This window comes from Selaginella moellendorffii, unplaced genomic scaffold, assembly GCF_000143415.4.
Source record: "Selaginella moellendorffii unplaced genomic scaffold, v1.0 SELMOscaffold_38, whole genome shotgun sequence".
NCBI classification, from domain to species: Eukaryota; Viridiplantae; Streptophyta; class Lycopodiopsida; order Selaginellales; family Selaginellaceae; genus Selaginella; species Selaginella moellendorffii.
In genome coordinates, this window is record NW_003314299.1 from 1,223,502 (window position 1) to 1,243,101 (window position 19,600).

Genomic DNA, 19,600 nt, shown 5'->3' on the forward strand with positions numbered 1-19,600 from the left:
TTCTTAAATATTGTGAAGTTTAGTTTAGACTTACCGTTTGGGTTAGACTTGTGTAGTTCCTATTGATTTTCTTTTTCTCCTCCACACCTTCTGTCTTGTGAGATATATTTTAAGGTGAAAGGTTGTTATGAAGGCAAATCATACACATTTCTAAATAATTTTCTGTGACACTGGAAACTCACTTCCACCATGACAGCCTGCTGATCCAAGAGAGTTTTTTTTAACTGCCATTAAAAGGTGCTTGAAAGCTATTGTAGAAGAACCAGTTAACCTCTTATTATAGACAAAGTGGCCTGTCCAACAGCTTTTCGGATTGAGAAATTTTCGTTCCCACTATAAATCTCATCCAGGCCGAGCATTGAGCACAGAATAAGGCCCAGCACTGGAAATGGCGGTGCTATCCGAAGGAATAATTTTGCAAAACCTTTACTCCTAAAATGTTAGAAACATGGTGTTAAGAATAAATAGGACAAAGGAAAATAAATGTGAACGATAACATGGATCATGGTCAATCTCCCTTGCGGGAGGCTTACTTCCAAGCCTCTTTAGCAGAAATTATGTCTTTTGAGTGGACAAGTTGTCAGAGTTTCGGTACAGTCCTACCATTTAGATCTGTGATAGATGGTAATCAATCACGTCAATATATAGGCTAAAGAGGGCTGAGGAAAGCAGGCAGCCTTGCTTTAACCCAATGGTGTTGGTGATTGAGCAAGGATAATGTTGTATAGTGCCTAGATTATATCTCGGGTGTCCCCCGATAAGCTTTGTCTTGGGACTGTATCCAAGGCTTTCTTGAAGTTTACGAAGCAATATATCTGCTTGTGTGTGTGTGGTGCATAGCAAGTGATCCGCGCAATTGTATTATCGCCAGAAACCCGTCACACATTTCCCTTTCATTCTCTTGCCCTTCTTTTCAGGAGCCATGCTCGCAATTTAAGAGAGAAGACAAAAAGCAAAAAACAAGAATCAAGAAATGAACTCAACATAAGACGCACCAATGGATGTGACATGTGATCTTATCATATGAGAATTCTTGCTTTCCGGGCCGGGCTGTGTCCAGGAGTTCTCGTGGATGCCCTGATGGATCTGTTGGAGGTGATCAAGCTCTCGTGGGAGATGGTCAATCCTCTGAAAGCCAGGCCAGTTTCGAGGAGGCCTGCTGCTGCTCATGGCAACAAGGACTACGGCTACTACTACTGCTACAGTTGTTGACAGAATGACTCTCAGTGTGTTACGAAAAGGCTCTGCAGAGATTGGAAATGGGTGTGTCTCCCAAGCGTTGGAGCTCGAATCGCCCACGTCCGCCCGCACAACAAATCTCGTGTCCAACTTCTGAGCAAGACTACCATCTTTCAGATGTAGATTGATCTCTTTATTCAAGCCAGAACGAGGCCGGGGTTGGTGCGAGCATGCCAAGCGTATGCATTCTCTAGACAAAGCGATTGGCCGTACCGATCTCTCAAACGAGATCCAGAACAAGATCAGCAGCCGGATGTGGGAGGAGGTGGCCGGTTTACAGGCTGCAGCCACAAGGATGCTTGAGCTGCACCACAACCACCGTCTTGTTGTCTTCGACACTCATGGCTTGCATGCTATCACAGAAGAAGGCAAGTTGCATGGCCTGCCCAACACTAGATTCTTTCTCTACCAGCCAGTCGTGGATGCTGGGACAAATGCTCTCAACGCACTCCCGCGGCACACCATCTGATGCCAGCACCAGAAACTCACAGCCCCCATCACGGCGGAGATCAATTTCCACAACGTCGGGAAGAGCCACTACCGCCTGCTCATCACGTCCCAAACCAGCGTTGCTCTTCCATCTAAAGTCTCCCAGAGATCGCGTCACCTGGAGCCCCATGGCGCCAACCTCGCCCCCAACGCTCACGCCATTCAGCTGGATCCACTTGTTCTTCATGACGACCGCACCAGCTCTAGTCGCACGCTCGGCATCGTCCGGCCGCGACTGGACGTTATGATCGATCGTCACTGGCACCGCCTGGTTGTCCCGCCAGATGATGCAATAGCTATCGCCGGCGTGAGCGATAACGAGCTTGTCATCGCGGACCAAGACGGCCACTGCGGTCGTCCCGTGAGAGCCAGGCGACGTTCCCGTGATACTGTTCCAGGAGTACAAAGGCGATGTGTTTTCGCGCTCCAGCCTCTCCAGCTCCTCGGTTCCTGCCTTGGATTGCATCATTTCGTCCATCTTGAGGAAAACCTCGCGGAATCCAGAAGCAAAGTCGCCCTTTTTGTAGTGTGAACTGGCGACGAGGTGCCTGTGGAGATTCCGCGCGCAGAAGCGCGCCGCAGCGCAGCCGCCGTGGCCGTCAAAGACCGCAATGAAGGAGCTCTTGGCGTCCAGGTCGGGGATCACAGTGTAGACATCTTCCATCCTACGCTTGGCACCTTGAGTCGCTGCGGCACCCACCCTGATCCTGGAATTCTCCACCACCGCCTTGTGGACTCGATCTGGCTTCCAATTCCTGAACATGCCAAGCGGATCATCATCGCGGGCAAGCCCAGCGCTTGCTCTCTTCATGTCCTAAAACCCTAATGTCGGAATTTGGGAAAAGGGAAAGAGAGGGGATCTTGTGGCATATTCTACCCCTCCAACAAATCAGGAGCTAAAGAAATAATAAAAGTGATTTGGATAATGTACCGTATAAACAATAGAACCAAGGGAATATACATAGGGCATACTTATATATACCAATGCTTGAAAACATGCTAACCTTGAGAGAATGCACGCCTGCAAGCATTATTGGCGATCGCCAGGTTCCCTCTTCGTGCCTCGCGCATAAACGCTACCTCGAAGTGCCTCCTTGCAAGCTTTCCTCGGCGATCCTGTCCCCGTAGTGGCAAAACAAGCTCAAGGAGCTCCAAATCCCGTACGACTGCGTCCTCCAGCTCCACTGCCCCGATTCTTCCCCCGGGGAGGATCTCCTGGGTCACAGGCGTGCACATTCCAAAGTCTACAAGCCAGACCTTGTCGCCTGAGAGGTAGAGCTCGATGTCGCGAAACCTCACCCCGAGCGTGAATGCCATGTGTGCCATGACGGTTCCCAGCGCCGCAGCTACCTTGCGCCTGTCGAGCTCCGGGAAGACGCGTTCTGCAACCACACAAGAAACAATGGGCTTCATTAGTAGCGTGGCATTGTGGATTTTAAACGCAGGATCTTCGTCGAGGCTGTAGATCCAGCCGCGGTCCTTGATCTCCTCGGGAGATAGGGCATTTTGCCCCTCCAACATCCCGTCTACCAGCGCGGTGAGCTGCTCCTGCTGGATAGCCGGCATCTTCTCCATGACCATGCACGGTTTGTTGTGGAGCTCGCCCTGACACCTGAAAACCAAAGCGTGAATGTCCTCGTTCATGTGTGCAGTGCGCTCAAGAAGCGCCCTCCCACTGGGTGCAAAGGCAAACACTTTGGGGACACGCAAACAGGCCACGTCTGGGTAGTCACGACTTAACCTCTCGATTGCGTCCCTATACAAACCCATGGCGTGCACCTCCGCCTTGAGGTTCGCGTACGAGGTATTGTCTCCTATCAACCGCTTGATGGCGTACTCCCCACCAAAGATCAATCGCCCATTGTTTCCGCCATCGCGCCCCGCCATCCACGCCATCGCGACGCCAATCGAGCCGAGCGGAGGTGCCCTAGGGTAGCAAGCCGAGCGCTCAAGAAAAGAAGAAGAGAGCCTAGCAACGTGAGCGAGAGAGAGAGAGAGAGAGAGGAGGGTATATATATAGTAGAGAGATGGTCTCATTGTGCCACGTGGCAGGAGTACCGTTGGCCGTTGTTCTTTTGCTTGCCGATGTGGCGGATGCCTGCCAGGTGGGAAGCTGCGATTCGGTACTAGCGGGAGAAAGAGGAGGGCCTACATTGTGCCACGTGGCAGGAGTACCGTTGGTCGTTTTCTTTTGTGTAGAGCACGTTTAGGTTAAAGGGAGCTTGCCGATGTGGCAGATACGTTTAGGTTAACAGGGGCTTGCCGATGTGGCAGGTGTTTTGCCAGGTGGGACGCTGCGATTCGCTATTTGGGGCAGCACACCTTTAGCTTAATTTCTGCCTTTAGACATCACCTAGCCCTAACTGGACTATAAGCGAGACTTCCATTCTTTCTTTCGGGCGTTTACTTCTTCACGCTTTTCAACGCCATCCAGCAACTTTTGGGTCGATCTGACAGTTGAAATCCGCAGATATGGCCCGACAAAACGTGTTGCTGTCTGATCATACTGGCTTTGAATTTGTCTTTGTTCTTAATCTTCTTAGCATGATCTAGGGGAGTTTCTGGCCCGTGGAGGAAAAACCCGTAGGCTACAGGCTTTCACGCAAAATTTAGAGAAAACAAAGCAAGAATCTTACATAATCCGGACTTGCGGACACTCATGTTGATTTGGAAAACGAGCAATGGCACCACGTTGAGCTGTTCTTCTTCTGTGAGTTTCGAGATTGGACGTAGTATTTCAAGCGACTTTCGTAACTTCAGCTCGTTTCGCTATCGCAAACTCTGAAAGGTATATAAATCTAAATATATGTCGAAGAAGAGTGCTCTTTACATCTCCGAGAAGTGCATCGTTTATTTGTGGCTCCACATACCAGACATCGCAAACGACTACCCAGGACAACATCAGCTTCAGCTAAACGAAAAAAAAAACTGAAAGTCAATCGTGATGAAAAGTATAAACTTAGTGTGGACAATTATCTTGTTTTACTTTGCAGACAGTGAAATCCAGTTCGAATACAATCTGCAAAATCGAGCGCAAGGAAATAAGAACTGCCTGGAGAAACTACGAAATCAAGAACCTGCTTGAACATCACATTGTCCGCCTTGTTCAGGCAAGTCCCCTCTGCAAAAATGAGCAAAATAGTGCTTTCCGGATCGCTTCCGTCCCTTCTGAAGCTTGGTTTTACTTTCCAGCTTGCTTTTCGTCTCAACTCCATTGCTACGCACAGCAATCCCCTGCGGATGATCGATCGCAGCCTTCCACTGCTTTTCTGGAAACTATCACAACTTAAAAGCGGTGTTACGCCACAGACTTTCACCTGAAGAAGACGGTTTCTTCCTCGCAGCGTACTAACCACGCTCCACTGCTTCCCCTGCTTCCTGAAAACGAGTACAGTGGGACTTGGGAAAATAACGAGAGAAAGGAGCTCCGGCAACGAGTTCCGTTACATGCCTTGTGACTGCCAGGCTCTCATAAACAACAGTTGAGCTACCGTGAGACACACATACCTGTGGTTGCTTTCATTATAGTAGCCCGATGCACATCTTTACCAGAGTATCCTGTCCAAAAAAGAAGGACAAGGAGATGAACAAAGTCGCTCAGACTCTGAGAATGCCAGCGAGAATGCGGCCATCGTTCCCCGTAGCGTTTTCATGCTATCCCGCCTGCAAAGCCGCCCCCATCCTTGAGAATCCCCCGGACCCGGACAGCAGCTTCCTGCCCAGCGAAAGAAAATGTTTGACGAATACCTGACGCTCTGCCAGCAGCTGGTCCTGCAAATCCTCCTCCACACGGAGCCGCGCCAGCGTGCGTGCGCAAGTCGTGAAGAAGTTACTGCACAGACCACAAACTGTCCTGCGCGACTCGCTCGGACCGCTCGACTCCTGTATCCAGGTCAAGCCGTGCTCGTTAGTAAGCTCGCTACTCGCTTGAGATGTGTATCGCTAACACCGCCCCGTGGACATCGTTGAGGGAATTGAGCTGGGGCGAAACTTCTGGCAGCAGATGACACGAGCAGGACATCGTAAGAGAAGCAAGCCGATCATCACCTGAATGCTCTTACCATGTAGGCTGTAGAATCGGAGGTGACGTTCGTGCCAGAGGAGACTCAAACATGATCAAACCATCAGAGCAAGTTCCCCCAAACTTCTCCAAATCAAGTCACCTGAAAGGCGCAGCGGCCCGAGTTTGGGATCCGGTAACATGCTACATTTGCCAACACCTGGAATCTTCATGATGGAAACGCGATAGCCATCGATTTACCGTGACAGCCAGCCTGGAGCCGAGAAGCATGAATCCCTGGAGGGACAAGTAGAGGCGGTGCTGCAGCTCCCGGACCGATCGCTTGCTGCTGCTGCTGCTGCTGCTGTCGCCGCCAGCACGATTAGGCATCTGGAGACGAAGATCTCCAGAGACCAGGGAAGAAGTGGCATATTGTTTTGCAGCCGCCCAAATGCGAACACCAAGCAAGAATGTATGCTCGCTAACCTCGTCATTGATGCTTCTACACGTCTCAGCTATGGGGCTCTCACGAGCTTGTCATGTGATTACGAAAAGCTTTTGGCGTTGACTTACAAGCAGAAAACACAATCGTTCTCGTCATGCTATAAATGTATAATCACCTATTTTATAGAGGATCATATTATTTGCACAAGATAGTACTGCCCTTCAAGTTATCAATTTCAGAACTGAACAAACAAAAGCGATAAGAAGCAACATTCCAGACTGGCAACAACATCAATGATACTTCAGGGAGAATCAACTCACTCTGTCTCATTTTTACCTGTTGAGGTTGCATTTCCTGCAAGATCATCATAGGGTTATCACTTTGTTCATTGTGCCCATTGTCTTAGTGGCTCCTTTCATAGCACCAGCAACAGAAAGGTATTGACATACATCGCCTAAACAACAACACTGGGCTAGAAAAACTTCCTACAAGTTCAATAGGAAAAAGGGAGCCAAAGAAAAATCTCTGTCACTTGAGCTCGACTGCCCTGGAACTTTTGAATGTGCCGCCACAATCTGATCAAATGCTGTCCGAAGTTCGTCGTTGCGCTGAAAGTCGATTCCTGAAAAACAAAAAACAATTTTTCTGAGCACTGCCTTCTTTCGTGGACATGAGATCGCTTCCACGTGTCGTTCGTGTCGACTTTCTTTTAGGCTTTTGGCTGGCTGACGTAATATGGGTTAGGGCTGGTGATGGAGCACGTAGATATCCTTTTGAAGCTTCCTGGGCCGAGTCTCTTGAGAGCCAGAGCTGTTTGCAAGGCTTGGAAAGAAGTAATTGATTCTCCATGGTTTTCAAACCGCTACAGGGATCCATCGCCCTACATATTATTGCCATCGCCAAACCAAGAGGGCTTGCCCTTGTGTAACATATGCCACTTGGTTCTGGGTAAGTGGTTCAAGTTGGAATTTCCATCTACGTATATCCAGTCGGTCTCTCAGTCCGGGCTGGTGCTGGTCCGGGAAGGCAGAGTTTTTTGGGTGGGGAATCCATTCTTCAATAAGTGGAAACGGTATAGCTTAGAATTGCCATATGCGAAATTTGATCATGAGCTTGCAACTCTAGCGGATGATGAGCAGGGCTATCGAGTAGTATTTCGGGTGCGTAGGTTTATGCAAACAGCAGTCCTCTACTCTTGGAAGTCAGAGTGGCTCGTCACAGAGGAACGTAAGGAGGATATCAAAATGGAGGATTTTGCGGATTTTGTCACATCCTCTTCCACTGTTTGTGGCAACATCATCCATTCCATCGGGTCCAAAAACAAAGTGGCACTACTAAGTTGTCGTGTAGACAATGGCAAGGTTCTTTCGCTCCGCTACTTGAAGCTGGGATCTGAAGTACTTGAAGGGCGTTTTAAGCTCTTTGGTTGGGATGGCAAGCTCTACTTGCTGGGAGAAAATGACAGTCACTTATTTGGACTGTTTGAAATAAGAGGAGAGAATGTAGTTCTGATAAGCTGGGCACCAGAAAGCATTTCTACAAAATTTCCCTTCGTAAGGTCGGCAAGCATCTACAACAATACTATCTACTGCATTTTTCAAGTGAAGCTAGCAATGCTAGTAACTTACAACCTCAGTAAACATGGTTCGTGGCAGGTGGTACCACTTCCAGAACCATTACCTCCGTGCATTGGAATCTTAAATATTGTGAAGTTTAGTTTAGACTTACCGTTTGGGTTAGACTTGTGTAGTTCCTATTGATTTTCTTTTTCTCCTCCACACCTTCTGTCTTGTGAGATATATTTTAAGGTGAAAGGTTGTTATGAAGGCAAATCATACACATTTCTAAATAATTTTCTGTGACACTGGAAACTCACTTCCACCATGACAGCCTGCTGATCCAAGAGAGTTTTTTTTAACTGCCATTAAAAGGTGCTTGAAAGCTATTGTAGAAGAACCAGTTAACCTCTTATTATAGACAAAGTGGCCTGTCCAACAGCTTTTCGGATTGAGAAATTTTCGTTCCCACTATAAATCTCATCCAGGCCGAGCATTGAGCACAGAATAAGGCCCAGCACTGGAAATGGCGGTGCTATCCGAAGGAATAATTTTGCAAAACCTTTACTCCTAAAATGTTAGAAACATGGTGTTAAGAATAAATAGGACAAAGGAAAATAAATGTGAACGATAACATGGATCATGGTCAATCTCCCTTGCGGGAGGCTTACTTCCAAGCCTCTTTAGCAGAAATTATGTCTTTTGAGTGGACAAGTTGTCAGAGTTTCGGTACAGTCCTACCATTTAGATCTGTGATAGATGGTAATCAATCACGTCAATATATAGGCTAAAGAGGGCTGAGGAAAGCAGGCAGCCTTGCTTTAACCCAATGGTGTTGGTGATTGAGCAAGGATAATGTTGTATAGTGCCTAGATTATATCTCGGGTGTCCCCCGATAAGCTTTGTCTTGGGACTGTATCCAAGGCTTTCTTGAAGTTTACGAAGCAATATATCTGCTTGTGTGTGTGTGGTGCATAGCAAGTGATCCGCGCAATTGTATTATCGCCAGAAACCCGTCACACATTTCCCTTTCATTCTCTTGCCCTTCTTTTCAGGAGCCATGCTCGCAATTTAAGAGAGAAGACAAAAAGCAAAAAACAAGAATCAAGAAATGAACTCAACATAAGACGCACCAATGGATGTGACATGTGATCTTATCATATGAGAATTCTTGCTTTCCGGGCCGGGCTGTGTCCAGGAGTTCTCGTGGATGCCCTGATGGATCTGTTGGAGGTGATCAAGCTCTCGTGGGAGATGGTCAATCCTCTGAAAGCCAGGCCAGTTTCGAGGAGGCCTGCTGCTGCTCATGGCAACAAGGACTACGGCTACTACTACTGCTACAGTTGTTGACAGAATGACTCTCAGTGTGTTACGAAAAGGCTCTGCAGAGATTGGAAATGGGTGTGTCTCCCAAGCGTTGGAGCTCGAATCGCCCACGTCCGCCCGCACAACAAATCTCGTGTCCAACTTCTGAGCAAGACTACCATCTTTCAGATGTAGATTGATCTCTTTATTCAAGCCAGAACGAGGCCGGGGTTGGTGCGAGCATGCCAAGCGTATGCATTCTCTAGACAAAGCGATTGGCCGTACCGATCTCTCAAACGAGATCCAGAACAAGATCAGCAGCCGGATGTGGGAGGAGGTGGCCGGTTTACAGGCTGCAGCCACAAGGATGCTTGAGCTGCACCACAACCACCGTCTTGTTGTCTTCGACACTCATGGCTTGCATGCTATCACAGAAGAAGGCAAGTTGCATGGCCTGCCCAACACTAGATTCTTTCTCTACCAGCCAGTCGTGGATGCTGGGACAAATGCTCTCAACGCACTCCCGCGGCACACCATCTGATGCCAGCACCAGAAACTCACAGCCCCCATCACGGCGGAGATCAATTTCCACAACGTCGGGAAGAGCCACTACCGCCTGCTCATCACGTCCCAAACCAGCGTTGCTCTTCCATCTAAAGTCTCCCAGAGATCGCGTCACCTGGAGCCCCATGGCGCCAACCTCGCCCCCAACGCTCACGCCATTCAGCTGGATCCACTTGTTCTTCATGACGACCGCACCAGCTCTAGTCGCACGCTCGGCATCGTCCGGCCGCGACTGGACGTTATGATCGATCGTCACTGGCACCGCCTGGTTGTCCCGCCAGATGATGCAATAGCTATCGCCGGCGTGAGCGATAACGAGCTTGTCATCGCGGACCAAGACGGCCACTGCGGTCGTCCCGTGAGAGCCAGGCGACGTTCCCGTGATACTGTTCCAGGAGTACAAAGGCGATGTGTTTTCGCGCTCCAGCCTCTCCAGCTCCTCGGTTCCTGCCTTGGATTGCATCATTTCGTCCATCTTGAGGAAAACCTCGCGGAATCCAGAAGCAAAGTCGCCCTTTTTGTAGTGTGAACTGGCGACGAGGTGCCTGTGGAGATTCCGCGCGCAGAAGCGCGCCGCAGCGCAGCCGCCGTGGCCGTCAAAGACCGCAATGAAGGAGCTCTTGGCGTCCAGGTCGGGGATCACAGTGTAGACATCTTCCATCCTACGCTTGGCACCTTGAGTCGCTGCGGCACCCACCCTGATCCTGGAATTCTCCACCACCGCCTTGTGGACTCGATCTGGCTTCCAATTCCTGAACATGCCAAGCGGATCATCATCGCGGGCAAGCCCAGCGCTTGCTCTCTTCATGTCCTAAAACCCTAATGTCGGAATTTGGGAAAAGGGAAAGAGAGGGGATCTTGTGGCATATTCTACCCCTCCAACAAATCAGGAGCTAAAGAAATAATAAAAGTGATTTGGATAATGTACCGTATAAACAATAGAACCAAGGGAATATACATAGGGCATACTTATATATACCAATGCTTGAAAACATGCTAACCTTGAGAGAATGCACGCCTGCAAGCATTATTGGCGATCGCCAGGTTCCCTCTTCGTGCCTCGCGCATAAACGCTACCTCGAAGTGCCTCCTTGCAAGCTTTCCTCGGCGATCCTGTCCCCGTAGTGGCAAAACAAGCTCAAGGAGCTCCAAATCCCGTACGACTGCGTCCTCCAGCTCCACTGCCCCGATTCTTCCCCCGGGGAGGATCTCCTGGGTCACAGGCGTGCACATTCCAAAGTCTACAAGCCAGACCTTGTCGCCTGAGAGGTAGAGCTCGATGTCGCGAAACCTCACCCCGAGCGTGAATGCCATGTGTGCCATGACGGTTCCCAGCGCCGCAGCTACCTTGCGCCTGTCGAGCTCCGGGAAGACGCGTTCTGCAACCACACAAGAAACAATGGGCTTCATTAGTAGCGTGGCATTGTGGATTTTAAACGCAGGATCTTCGTCGAGGCTGTAGATCCAGCCGCGGTCCTTGATCTCCTCGGGAGATAGGGCATTTTGCCCCTCCAACATCCCGTCTACCAGCGCGGTGAGCTGCTCCTGCTGGATAGCCGGCATCTTCTCCATGACCATGCACGGTTTGTTGTGGAGCTCGCCCTGACACCTGAAAACCAAAGCGTGAATGTCCTCGTTCATGTGTGCAGTGCGCTCAAGAAGCGCCCTCCCACTGGGTGCAAAGGCAAACACTTTGGGGACACGCAAACAGGCCACGTCTGGGTAGTCACGACTTAACCTCTCGATTGCGTCCCTATACAAACCCATGGCGTGCACCTCCGCCTTGAGGTTCGCGTACGAGGTATTGTCTCCTATCAACCGCTTGATGGCGTACTCCCCACCAAAGATCAATCGCCCATTGTTTCCGCCATCGCGCCCCGCCATCCACGCCATCGCGACGCCAATCGAGCCGAGCGGAGGTGCCCTAGGGTAGCAAGCCGAGCGCTCAAGAAAAGAAGAAGAGAGCCTAGCAACGTGAGCGAGAGAGAGAGAGAGAGAGAGGAGGGTATATATATAGTAGAGAGATGGTCTCATTGTGCCACGTGGCAGGAGTACCGTTGGCCGTTGTTCTTTTGCTTGCCGATGTGGCGGATGCCTGCCAGGTGGGAAGCTGCGATTCGGTACTAGCGGGAGAAAGAGGAGGGCCTACATTGTGCCACGTGGCAGGAGTACCGTTGGTCGTTTTCTTTTGTGTAGAGCACGTTTAGGTTAAAGGGAGCTTGCCGATGTGGCAGATACGTTTAGGTTAACAGGGGCTTGCCGATGTGGCAGGTGTTTTGCCAGGTGGGACGCTGCGATTCGCTATTTGGGGCAGCACACCTTTAGCTTAATTTCTGCCTTTAGACATCACCTAGCCCTAACTGGACTATAAGCGAGACTTCCATTCTTTCTTTCGGGCGTTTACTTCTTCACGCTTTTCAACGCCATCCAGCAACTTTTGGGTCGATCTGACAGTTGAAATCCGCAGATATGGCCCGACAAAACGTGTTGCTGTCTGATCATACTGGCTTTGAATTTGTCTTTGTTCTTAATCTTCTTAGCATGATCTAGGGGAGTTTCTGGCCCGTGGAGGAAAAACCCGTAGGCTACAGGCTTTCACGCAAAATTTAGAGAAAACAAAGCAAGAATCTTACATAATCCGGACTTGCGGACACTCATGTTGATTTGGAAAACGAGCAATGGCACCACGTTGAGCTGTTCTTCTTCTGTGAGTTTCGAGATTGGACGTAGTATTTCAAGCGACTTTCGTAACTTCAGCTCGTTTCGCTATCGCAAACTCTGAAAGGTATATAAATCTAAATATATGTCGAAGAAGAGTGCTCTTTACATCTCCGAGAAGTGCATCGTTTATTTGTGGCTCCACATACCAGACATCGCAAACGACTACCCAGGACAACATCAGCTTCAGCTAAACGAAAAAAAAAACTGAAAGTCAATCGTGATGAAAAGTATAAACTTAGTGTGGACAATTATCTTGTTTTACTTTGCAGACAGTGAAATCCAGTTCGAATACAATCTGCAAAATCGAGCGCAAGGAAATAAGAACTGCCTGGAGAAACTACGAAATCAAGAACCTGCTTGAACATCACATTGTCCGCCTTGTTCAGGCAAGTCCCCTCTGCAAAAATGAGCAAAATAGTGCTTTCCGGATCGCTTCCGTCCCTTCTGAAGCTTGGTTTTACTTTCCAGCTTGCTTTTCGTCTCAACTCCATTGCTACGCACAGCAATCCCCTGCGGATGATCGATCGCAGCCTTCCACTGCTTTTCTGGAAACTATCACAACTTAAAAGCGGTGTTACGCCACAGACTTTCACCTGAAGAAGACGGTTTCTTCCTCGCAGCGTACTAACCACGCTCCACTGCTTCCCCTGCTTCCTGAAAACGAGTACAGTGGGACTTGGGAAAATAACGAGAGAAAGGAGCTCCGGCAACGAGTTCCGTTACATGCCTTGTGACTGCCAGGCTCTCATAAACAACAGTTGAGCTACCGTGAGACACACATACCTGTGGTTGCTTTCATTATAGTAGCCCGATGCACATCTTTACCAGAGTATCCTGTCCAAAAAAGAAGGACAAGGAGATGAACAAAGTCGCTCAGACTCTGAGAATGCCAGCGAGAATGCGGCCATCGTTCCCCGTAGCGTTTTCATGCTATCCCGCCTGCAAAGCCGCCCCCATCCTTGAGAACCCCGGACCCGGACAGCAGCTTCCTGCCCAGCGAAAGAAAATGTTTGACGAATACCTGACGCTCTGCCAGCAGCTGGTCCTGCAAATCCTCCTCCACACGGAGCCGCGCCAGCGTGCGTGCGCAAGTCGTGAAGAAGTTACTGCACAGACCACAAACTGTCCTGCGCGACTCGCTCGGACCGCTCGACTCCTGTATCCAGGTCAAGCCGTGCTCGTTAGTAAGCTCGCTACTCGCTTGAGATGTGTATCGCTAACACCGCCCCGTGGACATCGTTGAGGGAATTGAGCTGGGGCAAAACTTCTGGCAGCAGATGACACGAGCAGGACATCGTAAGAGAAGCAAGCCGATCATCACCTGAATGCTCTTACCATGTAGGCTGTAGAATCGGAGGTGACGTTCGTGCCAGAGGAGACCACATGATCAAACCATCAGAGCAAGTTCCCCCAAACTTCTCCAAATCAAGTCACCTGAAAGGCGCAGCGGCCCGAGTTTGGGATCCGGTAACATGCTACATTTGCCAACACCTGGAATCTTCATGATGGAAACGCGATAGCCATCGATTTACTGTGACAGCCAGCCTGGAGCCGAGAAGCATGAATCCCTGGAGGGACAAGTAGAGGCGGTGCTGCAGCTCCCGGACCGATCGCTTGCTGCTGCTGCTGCTGCTGCTGTCGCCGCCAGCACGATTAGGCATCTGGAGACGAAGATCTCCAGAGACCAGGGAAGAAGTGGCATATTGTTTTGCAGCCGCCCAAATGCGAACACCAAGCAAGAATGTATGCTCGCTAACCTCGTCATTGATGCTTCTACACGTCTCAGCTATGGGGCTCTCACGAGCTTGTCATGTGATTACGAAAAGCTTTTGGCGTTGACTTACAAGCAGAAAACACAATCGTTCTCGTCATGCTATAAATGTATAATCACCTATTTTATAGAGGATCATATTATTTGCACAAGATAGTACTGCCCTTCAAGTTATCAATTTCAGAACTGAACAAACAAAAGCGATAAGAAGCAACATTCCAGACTGGCAACAACATCAATGATACTTCAGGGAGAATCAACTCACTCTATCTCATTTTTACCTGTTGAGGTTGCATTTCCTGCAAGATCATCATAGGGTTATCACTTTGTTCATTGTGCCCATTGTCTTAGTGGCTCCTTTCATAGCACCAGCAACAGAAAGGTATTGACATACATCGCCTAAACAACAACACTGGGCTAGAAAAACTTCCTACAAGTTCAATAGGAAAAAGGGAGCCAAAGAAAAATCTCTGTCACTTGAGCTCGACTGCCCTGGAACTTTTGAATGTGCCGCCACAATCTGATCAAATGCTGTCCGAAGTTCGTCGTTGCGCTGAAAGTCGATTCCTGAAAAACAAAAAACAATTTTTCTGAGCACTGCCTTCTTTCGTGGACATGAGATCGCTTCCACGTGTCGTTCGTGTCGACTTTCTTTTAGGCTTTTGACGTAATATGGGTTAGGGCTGGTGATGGAGCACGTAGATATCCTTTTGAAGCTTCCTGGCCCGAGTCTCTTGAGAGCCAGAGCTGTTTGCAAGGCTTGGAAAGAAGTAATTGATTCTCCATGGTTTTCAAACCGCTACAGGGATCCATCGCCCTACATATTATTGCCATCGCCAAACCAAGAGGGCTTGCCCTTGTGTAACATATGCCACTTGGTTCTGGGTAAGTGGTTCAAGTTGGAATTTCCATCTACGTATATCCAGTCGGTCTCTCAGTCCGGGCTGGTGCTGGTCCGGGAAGGCAGAGTTTTTTGGGTGGGGAATCCATTCTTCAATAAGTGGAAACGGTATAGCTTAGAATTGCCATATGCGAAATTTGATCATGAGCTTGCAACTCTAGCGGATGATGAGCAGGGCTATCGAGTAGTATTTCGGGTGCGTAGGTTTATGCAAACAGCAGTCCTCTACTCTTGGAAGTCAGAGTGGCTCGTCACAGAGGAACGTAAGGAGGATATCAAAATGGAGGATTTTGCGGAATTTGTCACATCCTCTTCCACTGTTTGTGGCAACATCATCCATTCCATTGGGTCCAAAAACAAAGTGGCACTACTAAGTTGTCGTGTAGACAATGGCAAGGTTCTTTCGCTCTGCTACTTGAAGCTGGGATCTGAAGTACTTGAAGGGCGTTTTAAGCTCTTTGGTTGGGATGGCAAGCTCTACTTGCTGGGAGAAAATGACAGTCACTTATTTGGACTCTTTGAAATAAGAGGAGAGAATGTAGTTCTGATAAGCTGGGCGCCAGAAAGCATTTCTACAAAATTTCCCTTCGTAAGGTCGGCAAGCATCTACAACAATACTATCTACTGCATTTTTCAAGTGAAGCTAGCAATGCTAGTAACTTACAACCTCAGTAAACATGGTTCGTGGCAGGTGGTATCACTTCCAGAACCATTGCCTCCGTGCATTGGAATCTTAAATATTGTGAAGTTTAGTTTAGACTTACCGTTTGGGTTAGACTTGTGTAGTTCCTATTGATTTTCTTTTTCTCCTCCACACCTTCTGTCTTGTGAGATATAGTTTAAGGTGAAAGGTTGTTATGAAGGCAAATCATACACATTTCTAAATAATTTTCAGTGACACCGGAAAGTCACTTCCACCATGACAGCCTAAGAAAGTTTTTTTAACTGCCATTAAAAGGTGCTTGAAAGCTATTGTAGAAGAACCTATTATAGACATCGGATTGAGAAATTTTAGTAAAAATGAACTAAAAGAAGAAATGGAAAAAACTACAAGATCTTATAACCCAAAAGCATAAATATATTCACCATATTTAATTAGCCCAAAATCCCTAGTTTAAACACAGTGGTTCTACATTAATATTAATAAATGGCATTATAGCCATACATACACACAGGATCAATCACAGGACACACAAAGCATTGGAAAAGGTCAAAAGTTATCTGGGAGCCGAAATGCAGCACCAGCGCCACACTGTAGACAGAGCTTTTACTTTTAGAAAATCTCAATATACAGAATTTTTAAAGAATCAGGAAGATGCATGCGGAGCTATGCCCAAATATGAAAACTCTACTCTTGCAGGTTTTGAGGGATGAGGCTTTGCAGGAACTCTAGGAACTCTAGGACGTGCTGAGGCGAATCAAGGCAGCAGAGTTCTCCGTCATCGTTTCTCCGAAACCAGGTGCGTCTGATCACGTCCACTACGTCTTGTATGACAACTGCAACAAAAAGAGAAAACCAAGCATAACTTATAGCATGCGCTGGGAGATTGATAATCACTCACGTCGCGTGCCTGCATCTGTAGCCTCTGTGTCTGCCAAAGTGAACGAATGTGAGGATGGCTACAGAGACTTAACCATAAACGCTACCTTGGGACGCACCAGAGTCTTCCTCGTTGTTTATATCTGCACCTAAGATATAAGCATGCCACATACTGAACGAAAAAGACCGAAACAAACCATTGTTCGCAGTAGCCTCGGCAGGATCGATACTTCCTTGGCGTGCTTGTTCGGACAAAGATGACTCTTCCACCCTGTTTATATCTGCAACTAGAACCTAAGTATGTCACGAACTCCACAAAACAAATCGAGACAAACCATTGTTCGCAGTAGTCTCGGTTCTGGACGCACCAGAGTCTTCCACTGTGTTTACATCTGCAAGTAAGGCATAAGCATGTCACATAATCAACGAGACAAACCATTGCTCGCAGTAGTCTCGGGTGGATCGATAGTTCTGGACGCACCAGAGTCTTCCACTGTGTTTACATCTGCAAGTAAGACATAAGCATGTCACATAATCAACGAGACAAACCGAAACCGAGACAAACCATTGCTCGCAGTAGTCTCGGCTGGTTTGATAGTTCTGGACGCATCAGAGTCTTCCACTGTGTTTACATCTGCAAGTAAGACATAAGCATGTCACAAACTCAACGAGACAAACCGAAACAGAGACAAACCATTGCTCGCAGTAGTCTCGGCTGGATTGATAGTTCTGGACGCACCAGAGTCTTCCACTGTGTTTACATCTGCAAGTAAGACATAAGCATGTCACAAACTCAACGAGACAAACCGAAACCGAGACAAACCATTGCTCGCAGTACTCTCGGGTGGATCGATAGTTCTGGACGCATCAGAATCTTCCACTGTGTTTACATCTGCAAGTAAGACATAAGCATGTCACATACTCAACGAGACAAACCGAAACTAACCATTGCATGGCTTAGACTCGACAGGAACGATAGTTTCTACAAACAAACAACAAGATGATTCAGAGAAGACGCGATGAACAAAAGCAAAGAGAAAAGAATACAGAAGAGAAATGATATACCTCCATCGATGGTAGCTCTTGCAACCTCGCTAGAAGCTGGTGAATCCACGGACTCTGGACAAAAACAACACAACGCGTCAGGGATTCAAATAATCTATTCACGAAACCACAAACATCACATACCGGCTCCTTGATTTCCTTCCACCGTAAAAAGCATAAGCGAGCAATCGATCATCATACCTCCATCGGAGCTGGAGCTAGGTCCAGAAGACGACGCATGCGCATCACTTGATCCAGAAGAGGCTAGAGGAGAATCTACACGATGCAAAGGCGTCAGATCGAGACGAGGAATCAGAAGATTCACACGAGAGGACGCATGATCTACACCTCCTGGACGAAAGATTACGAGATATTTCTTGTCATCGCGCGACTTACCAGCGCCATCGCTCTCGTCGGAAGTGTCTGCGGCAAGAAATTTCCAAAATACGTGAGATACAAGCACAGATCGATGAGAATTTCACTGACCGGTGCGCGTCTGGCACAAATCGACCGAAGTGTTGCAGCTCCCGCCGCAATCGTTAGCGCTCCCTGCAAGAACACCAGAGATCTTCGAAAATCCAGACAAGGCGAGGCACTACCAATGCAGCGCCAAGCGAAGGAGAAGAGCAGCACAAGCGCAACCCAGGAAACCCTATAAGACGCCATTCTCTTTGCGACGTTCTTCAGCGGAAGGGTCCTTTATATAGCGCTGGGATGAGCGGGAAAAATCCGAAATCAAAATGATCCAGGAATATGCTAATCGCCGACGTGGCATTTGCGAAACAGGAAGAAGGGATGAGTTAAGCTAGCTTTTCTACCGGAGGAACGATCTTACCTCAGATAAATTCTTCGTCTACGCATTCTCGCCAATGCCGGAGCTCGATCCTTCGTGCCCATCGCTTGCTGTTAAACCCTAAAATAACAATAGGGGAGAGGAGATTAATTTCGGGCTAGGTCATGGCGCCCGCCAAGCCAGGCGATGCGGCATTCGCGAATGTGGATCATGTGGTGAGCTGCTAAATCTTGGATCTAGAAATTCGTGGAGCGCTCACTGTGTCTTTGTGGTTTTTTCTCGATTCTGTCCATCCTGGATCAAGAATGCAGAGCTTTTCACTCTCACCTATGGCGCCATGGTCCGGCAGCTCCTCACGGACTTCGAAGACGTGGAGGAAGTGAACAAGCAGCTCGACACCATGTAAGGCCCGAGCATTTCTCTTTTTTCTTTTTTTGTTTTCATCCCCTTCTTCGTTTGCTAGCATTGATAAGAATTTCTGTGTGTTTCTTTCTCTCTATCAGGGGATACAACATTGGAATTCGCTTGATCGACGACTTTCTCTCCAAAGCCAACGTCACAAGGTGCTCAGAGTTTCGAGAGACCGCAGATGTCATTGCCAAGGTTCCTGGTGTTCACAACTCTCGAAACTTTGATCGCTGGACTCTAAATTTTTTTTCCTTCGATCTCTTTCGTGGGCAGATTGGATTTAAGATGTTCTTGGGAGTGACTGCCACCGTCTCCAACTGGAACGCCGATTTCACCGAGTGCAGCTTGGTTCTCGATGACAATCCCCTCGTGGATTTTGTGGAGCTCCCGGAGACTTGCCAGGGCCTCTACTACTGCAACGTCTTGTGTGGAGTGATCCGCGGAGCTCTAGAAATGGTAAACAAAAGCTATGCTTTTCCTTTCCAGCCTCGTATTAAGTGTCTTCTTTCTTCGCTTGTTCTCCTCGCAGGTATCCATGAGAACCGAAGTAAAATGGGCGCGGGACATGCTTCGTGGGGACGATGCGTACGAATTGAGGCTAAAGCTCATCGAGCATGTCGCGGAAGAGTATCCGTACAAGGATGACGATTAAACATGCGTTCAATGTGTTTAATGGATCATGTGGTTCGATTTAAACAACTTGAATTAAGAAAAGCAAAGGAAAAACTATTTAATCAATCTCCGCATGTTATACACAAAATCAACTCTTTCAATAGGAGCGGTGCCATGCAAATATAATCTTCACAATGGAATCTTCTTATATA

General features: G+C 48.2%; 6 protein-coding genes and 1 long non-coding RNA gene across 17 annotated transcripts; 3 read left to right on the forward strand and 4 right to left on the reverse strand.

The window, feature by feature from the left end:
- Nucleotides 1-1,350: 1,350 nt before the first annotated feature.
- Nucleotides 1,351-2,545, reverse strand: LOC9658976 (probable protein phosphatase 2C 21). The gene has a single exon (XM_002978771.2). It carries the CDS (start codon nucleotides 2,537-2,539, stop codon nucleotides 1,514-1,516), a length of 1,026 nt encoding a protein of 341 aa, XP_002978817.2. The 5' UTR covers nucleotides 2,540-2,545; the 3' UTR covers nucleotides 1,351-1,513.
- Nucleotides 2,546-4,670: 2,125 nt separating this feature from the next.
- Nucleotides 4,671-6,218, reverse strand: LOC9658977. Of its 2 annotated transcripts, XR_002993374.1 has the most exons (6): nucleotides 5,790-6,218; nucleotides 5,476-5,721; nucleotides 5,236-5,391; nucleotides 5,046-5,186; nucleotides 4,806-4,997; nucleotides 4,671-4,747 (listed from the first exon to the last, which is right to left on the reverse strand). It is a non-coding gene; the product is annotated as an uncharacterized LOC9658977 (long non-coding RNA). The 2 variants fall into 2 exon arrangements; XR_002993373.1 differs by having other exon boundaries at nucleotides 5,236-5,721.
- A 707-nt stretch (nucleotides 6,219-6,925) lies between these two features.
- Nucleotides 6,926-9,079, forward strand: LOC112349369 (putative F-box protein At5g52610). Its single transcript, XM_024683660.1, has 2 exons — nucleotides 6,926-7,817; nucleotides 8,928-9,079. Exons 1-2 carry the CDS (start codon nucleotides 6,926-6,928, stop codon nucleotides 9,077-9,079), a joined length of 1,044 nt encoding a protein of 347 aa, XP_024539428.1.
- Nucleotides 9,080-9,380: 301 nt separating this feature from the next.
- Nucleotides 9,381-10,406, reverse strand: LOC9658978 (probable protein phosphatase 2C 21). Its single transcript, XM_002978773.2, has one exon. The coding sequence runs from the start codon at nucleotides 10,404-10,406 to the stop codon at nucleotides 9,381-9,383; it is 1,026 nt and encodes a 341-aa protein (XP_002978819.2).
- Nucleotides 10,407-14,779: 4,373 nt separating this feature from the next.
- On the forward strand, nucleotides 14,780-15,787 carry LOC112349370 (putative F-box protein At5g52610). The gene has a single exon (XM_024683661.1). The coding sequence runs from the start codon at nucleotides 14,780-14,782 to the stop codon at nucleotides 15,785-15,787; it is 1,008 nt and encodes a 335-aa protein (XP_024539429.1).
- Nucleotides 15,788-16,239: 452 nt separating this feature from the next.
- LOC9658980 (dentin sialophosphoprotein) lies at nucleotides 16,240-18,358 on the reverse strand. Of its 10 annotated transcripts, none has more exons than XM_024683678.1 (15): nucleotides 18,175-18,358; nucleotides 18,062-18,124; nucleotides 17,972-17,998; nucleotides 17,720-17,851; nucleotides 17,597-17,650; nucleotides 17,478-17,513; nucleotides 17,355-17,423; nucleotides 17,226-17,294; nucleotides 17,097-17,165; nucleotides 16,968-17,036; nucleotides 16,867-16,923; nucleotides 16,729-16,818; nucleotides 16,639-16,674; nucleotides 16,554-16,583; nucleotides 16,240-16,488 (listed from the first exon to the last, which is right to left on the reverse strand). In XM_024683678.1, exons 1-15 carry the CDS (start codon nucleotides 18,239-18,241, stop codon nucleotides 16,340-16,342), a joined length of 1,017 nt encoding a protein of 338 aa, XP_024539446.1. In that variant the 5' UTR covers nucleotides 18,242-18,358; the 3' UTR covers nucleotides 16,240-16,339. The 10 variants fall into 10 exon arrangements, with proteins under 10 accessions (XP_024539446.1, XP_024539444.1, XP_024539442.1 ...); XM_024683676.1 differs by having other exon boundaries at nucleotides 17,924-17,998; XM_024683674.1 differs by having other exon boundaries at nucleotides 16,729-16,812; nucleotides 16,867-16,911; nucleotides 17,720-17,998.
- A 115-nt stretch (nucleotides 18,359-18,473) lies between these two features.
- On the forward strand, nucleotides 18,474-19,514 carry LOC9658981 (trafficking protein particle complex subunit 3). The gene is made up of 5 exons (XM_002978656.2): nucleotides 18,474-18,583; nucleotides 18,673-18,770; nucleotides 18,872-18,971; nucleotides 19,050-19,232; nucleotides 19,306-19,514. The coding sequence occupies exons 1-5, from the start codon at nucleotides 18,533-18,535 to the stop codon at nucleotides 19,426-19,428; spliced, it is 555 nt and encodes a 184-aa protein (XP_002978702.1). The 5' UTR covers nucleotides 18,474-18,532; the 3' UTR covers nucleotides 19,429-19,514.
- The last annotated feature ends 86 nt before the right edge of the window (nucleotides 19,515-19,600 follow it).

Bases quoted from the DNA above. Each gene is read 5' to 3' on its own strand.
- LOC9658978 (XM_002978773.2), bottom strand. From the start codon at position 10,406: ATGAAGAGAGCAAGCGCTGGGCTTGCCCGCGATGATGATCCGCTTGGC.
- LOC112349370 (XM_024683661.1), top strand. From the start codon at position 14,780: ATGGAGCACGTAGATATCCTTTTGAAGCTTCCTGGCCCGAGTCTCTTG.
- LOC9658976 (XM_002978771.2), bottom strand. From the start codon at position 2,539: ATGAAGAGAGCAAGCGCTGGGCTTGCCCGCGATGATGATCCGCTTGGC.
- LOC9658981 (XM_002978656.2), top strand. From the start codon at position 18,533: ATGGCGCCCGCCAAGCCAGGCGATGCGGCATTCGCGAATGTGGATCAT. The intron at 18,771-18,871 runs GTAAGGCCCGAG...TCTCTCTATCAG, and splicing joins AACAAGCAGCTCGACACCAT to GGGATACAACATTGGAATTC. The intron at 18,972-19,049 runs GTTCCTGGTGTT...TTTCGTGGGCAG, and splicing joins CCGCAGATGTCATTGCCAAG to ATTGGATTTAAGATGTTCTT.
- LOC112349369 (XM_024683660.1), top strand. From the start codon at position 6,926: ATGGAGCACGTAGATATCCTTTTGAAGCTTCCTGGGCCGAGTCTCTTG. The intron at 7,818-8,927 runs GTTCGTGGCAGG...GGCTGTGTCCAG, and splicing joins TTACAACCTCAGTAAACATG to GAGTTCTCGTGGATGCCCTG.
- LOC9658980 (XM_024683671.1), bottom strand. From the start codon at position 18,241: ATGGCGTCTTATAGGGTTTCCTGGGTTGCGCTTGTGCTGCTCTTCTCC. The intron at 17,999-18,061 runs GTCAGTGAAATT...TTCTTGCCGCAG, and splicing joins TTTGTGCCAGACGCGCACCG to ACACTTCCGACGAGAGCGAT. The intron at 16,675-16,728 runs GTTTGTTTCGGT...TCTTAGGTGCAG, and splicing joins CGAGGCTACTGCGAACAATG to ATATAAACAACGAGGAAGAC.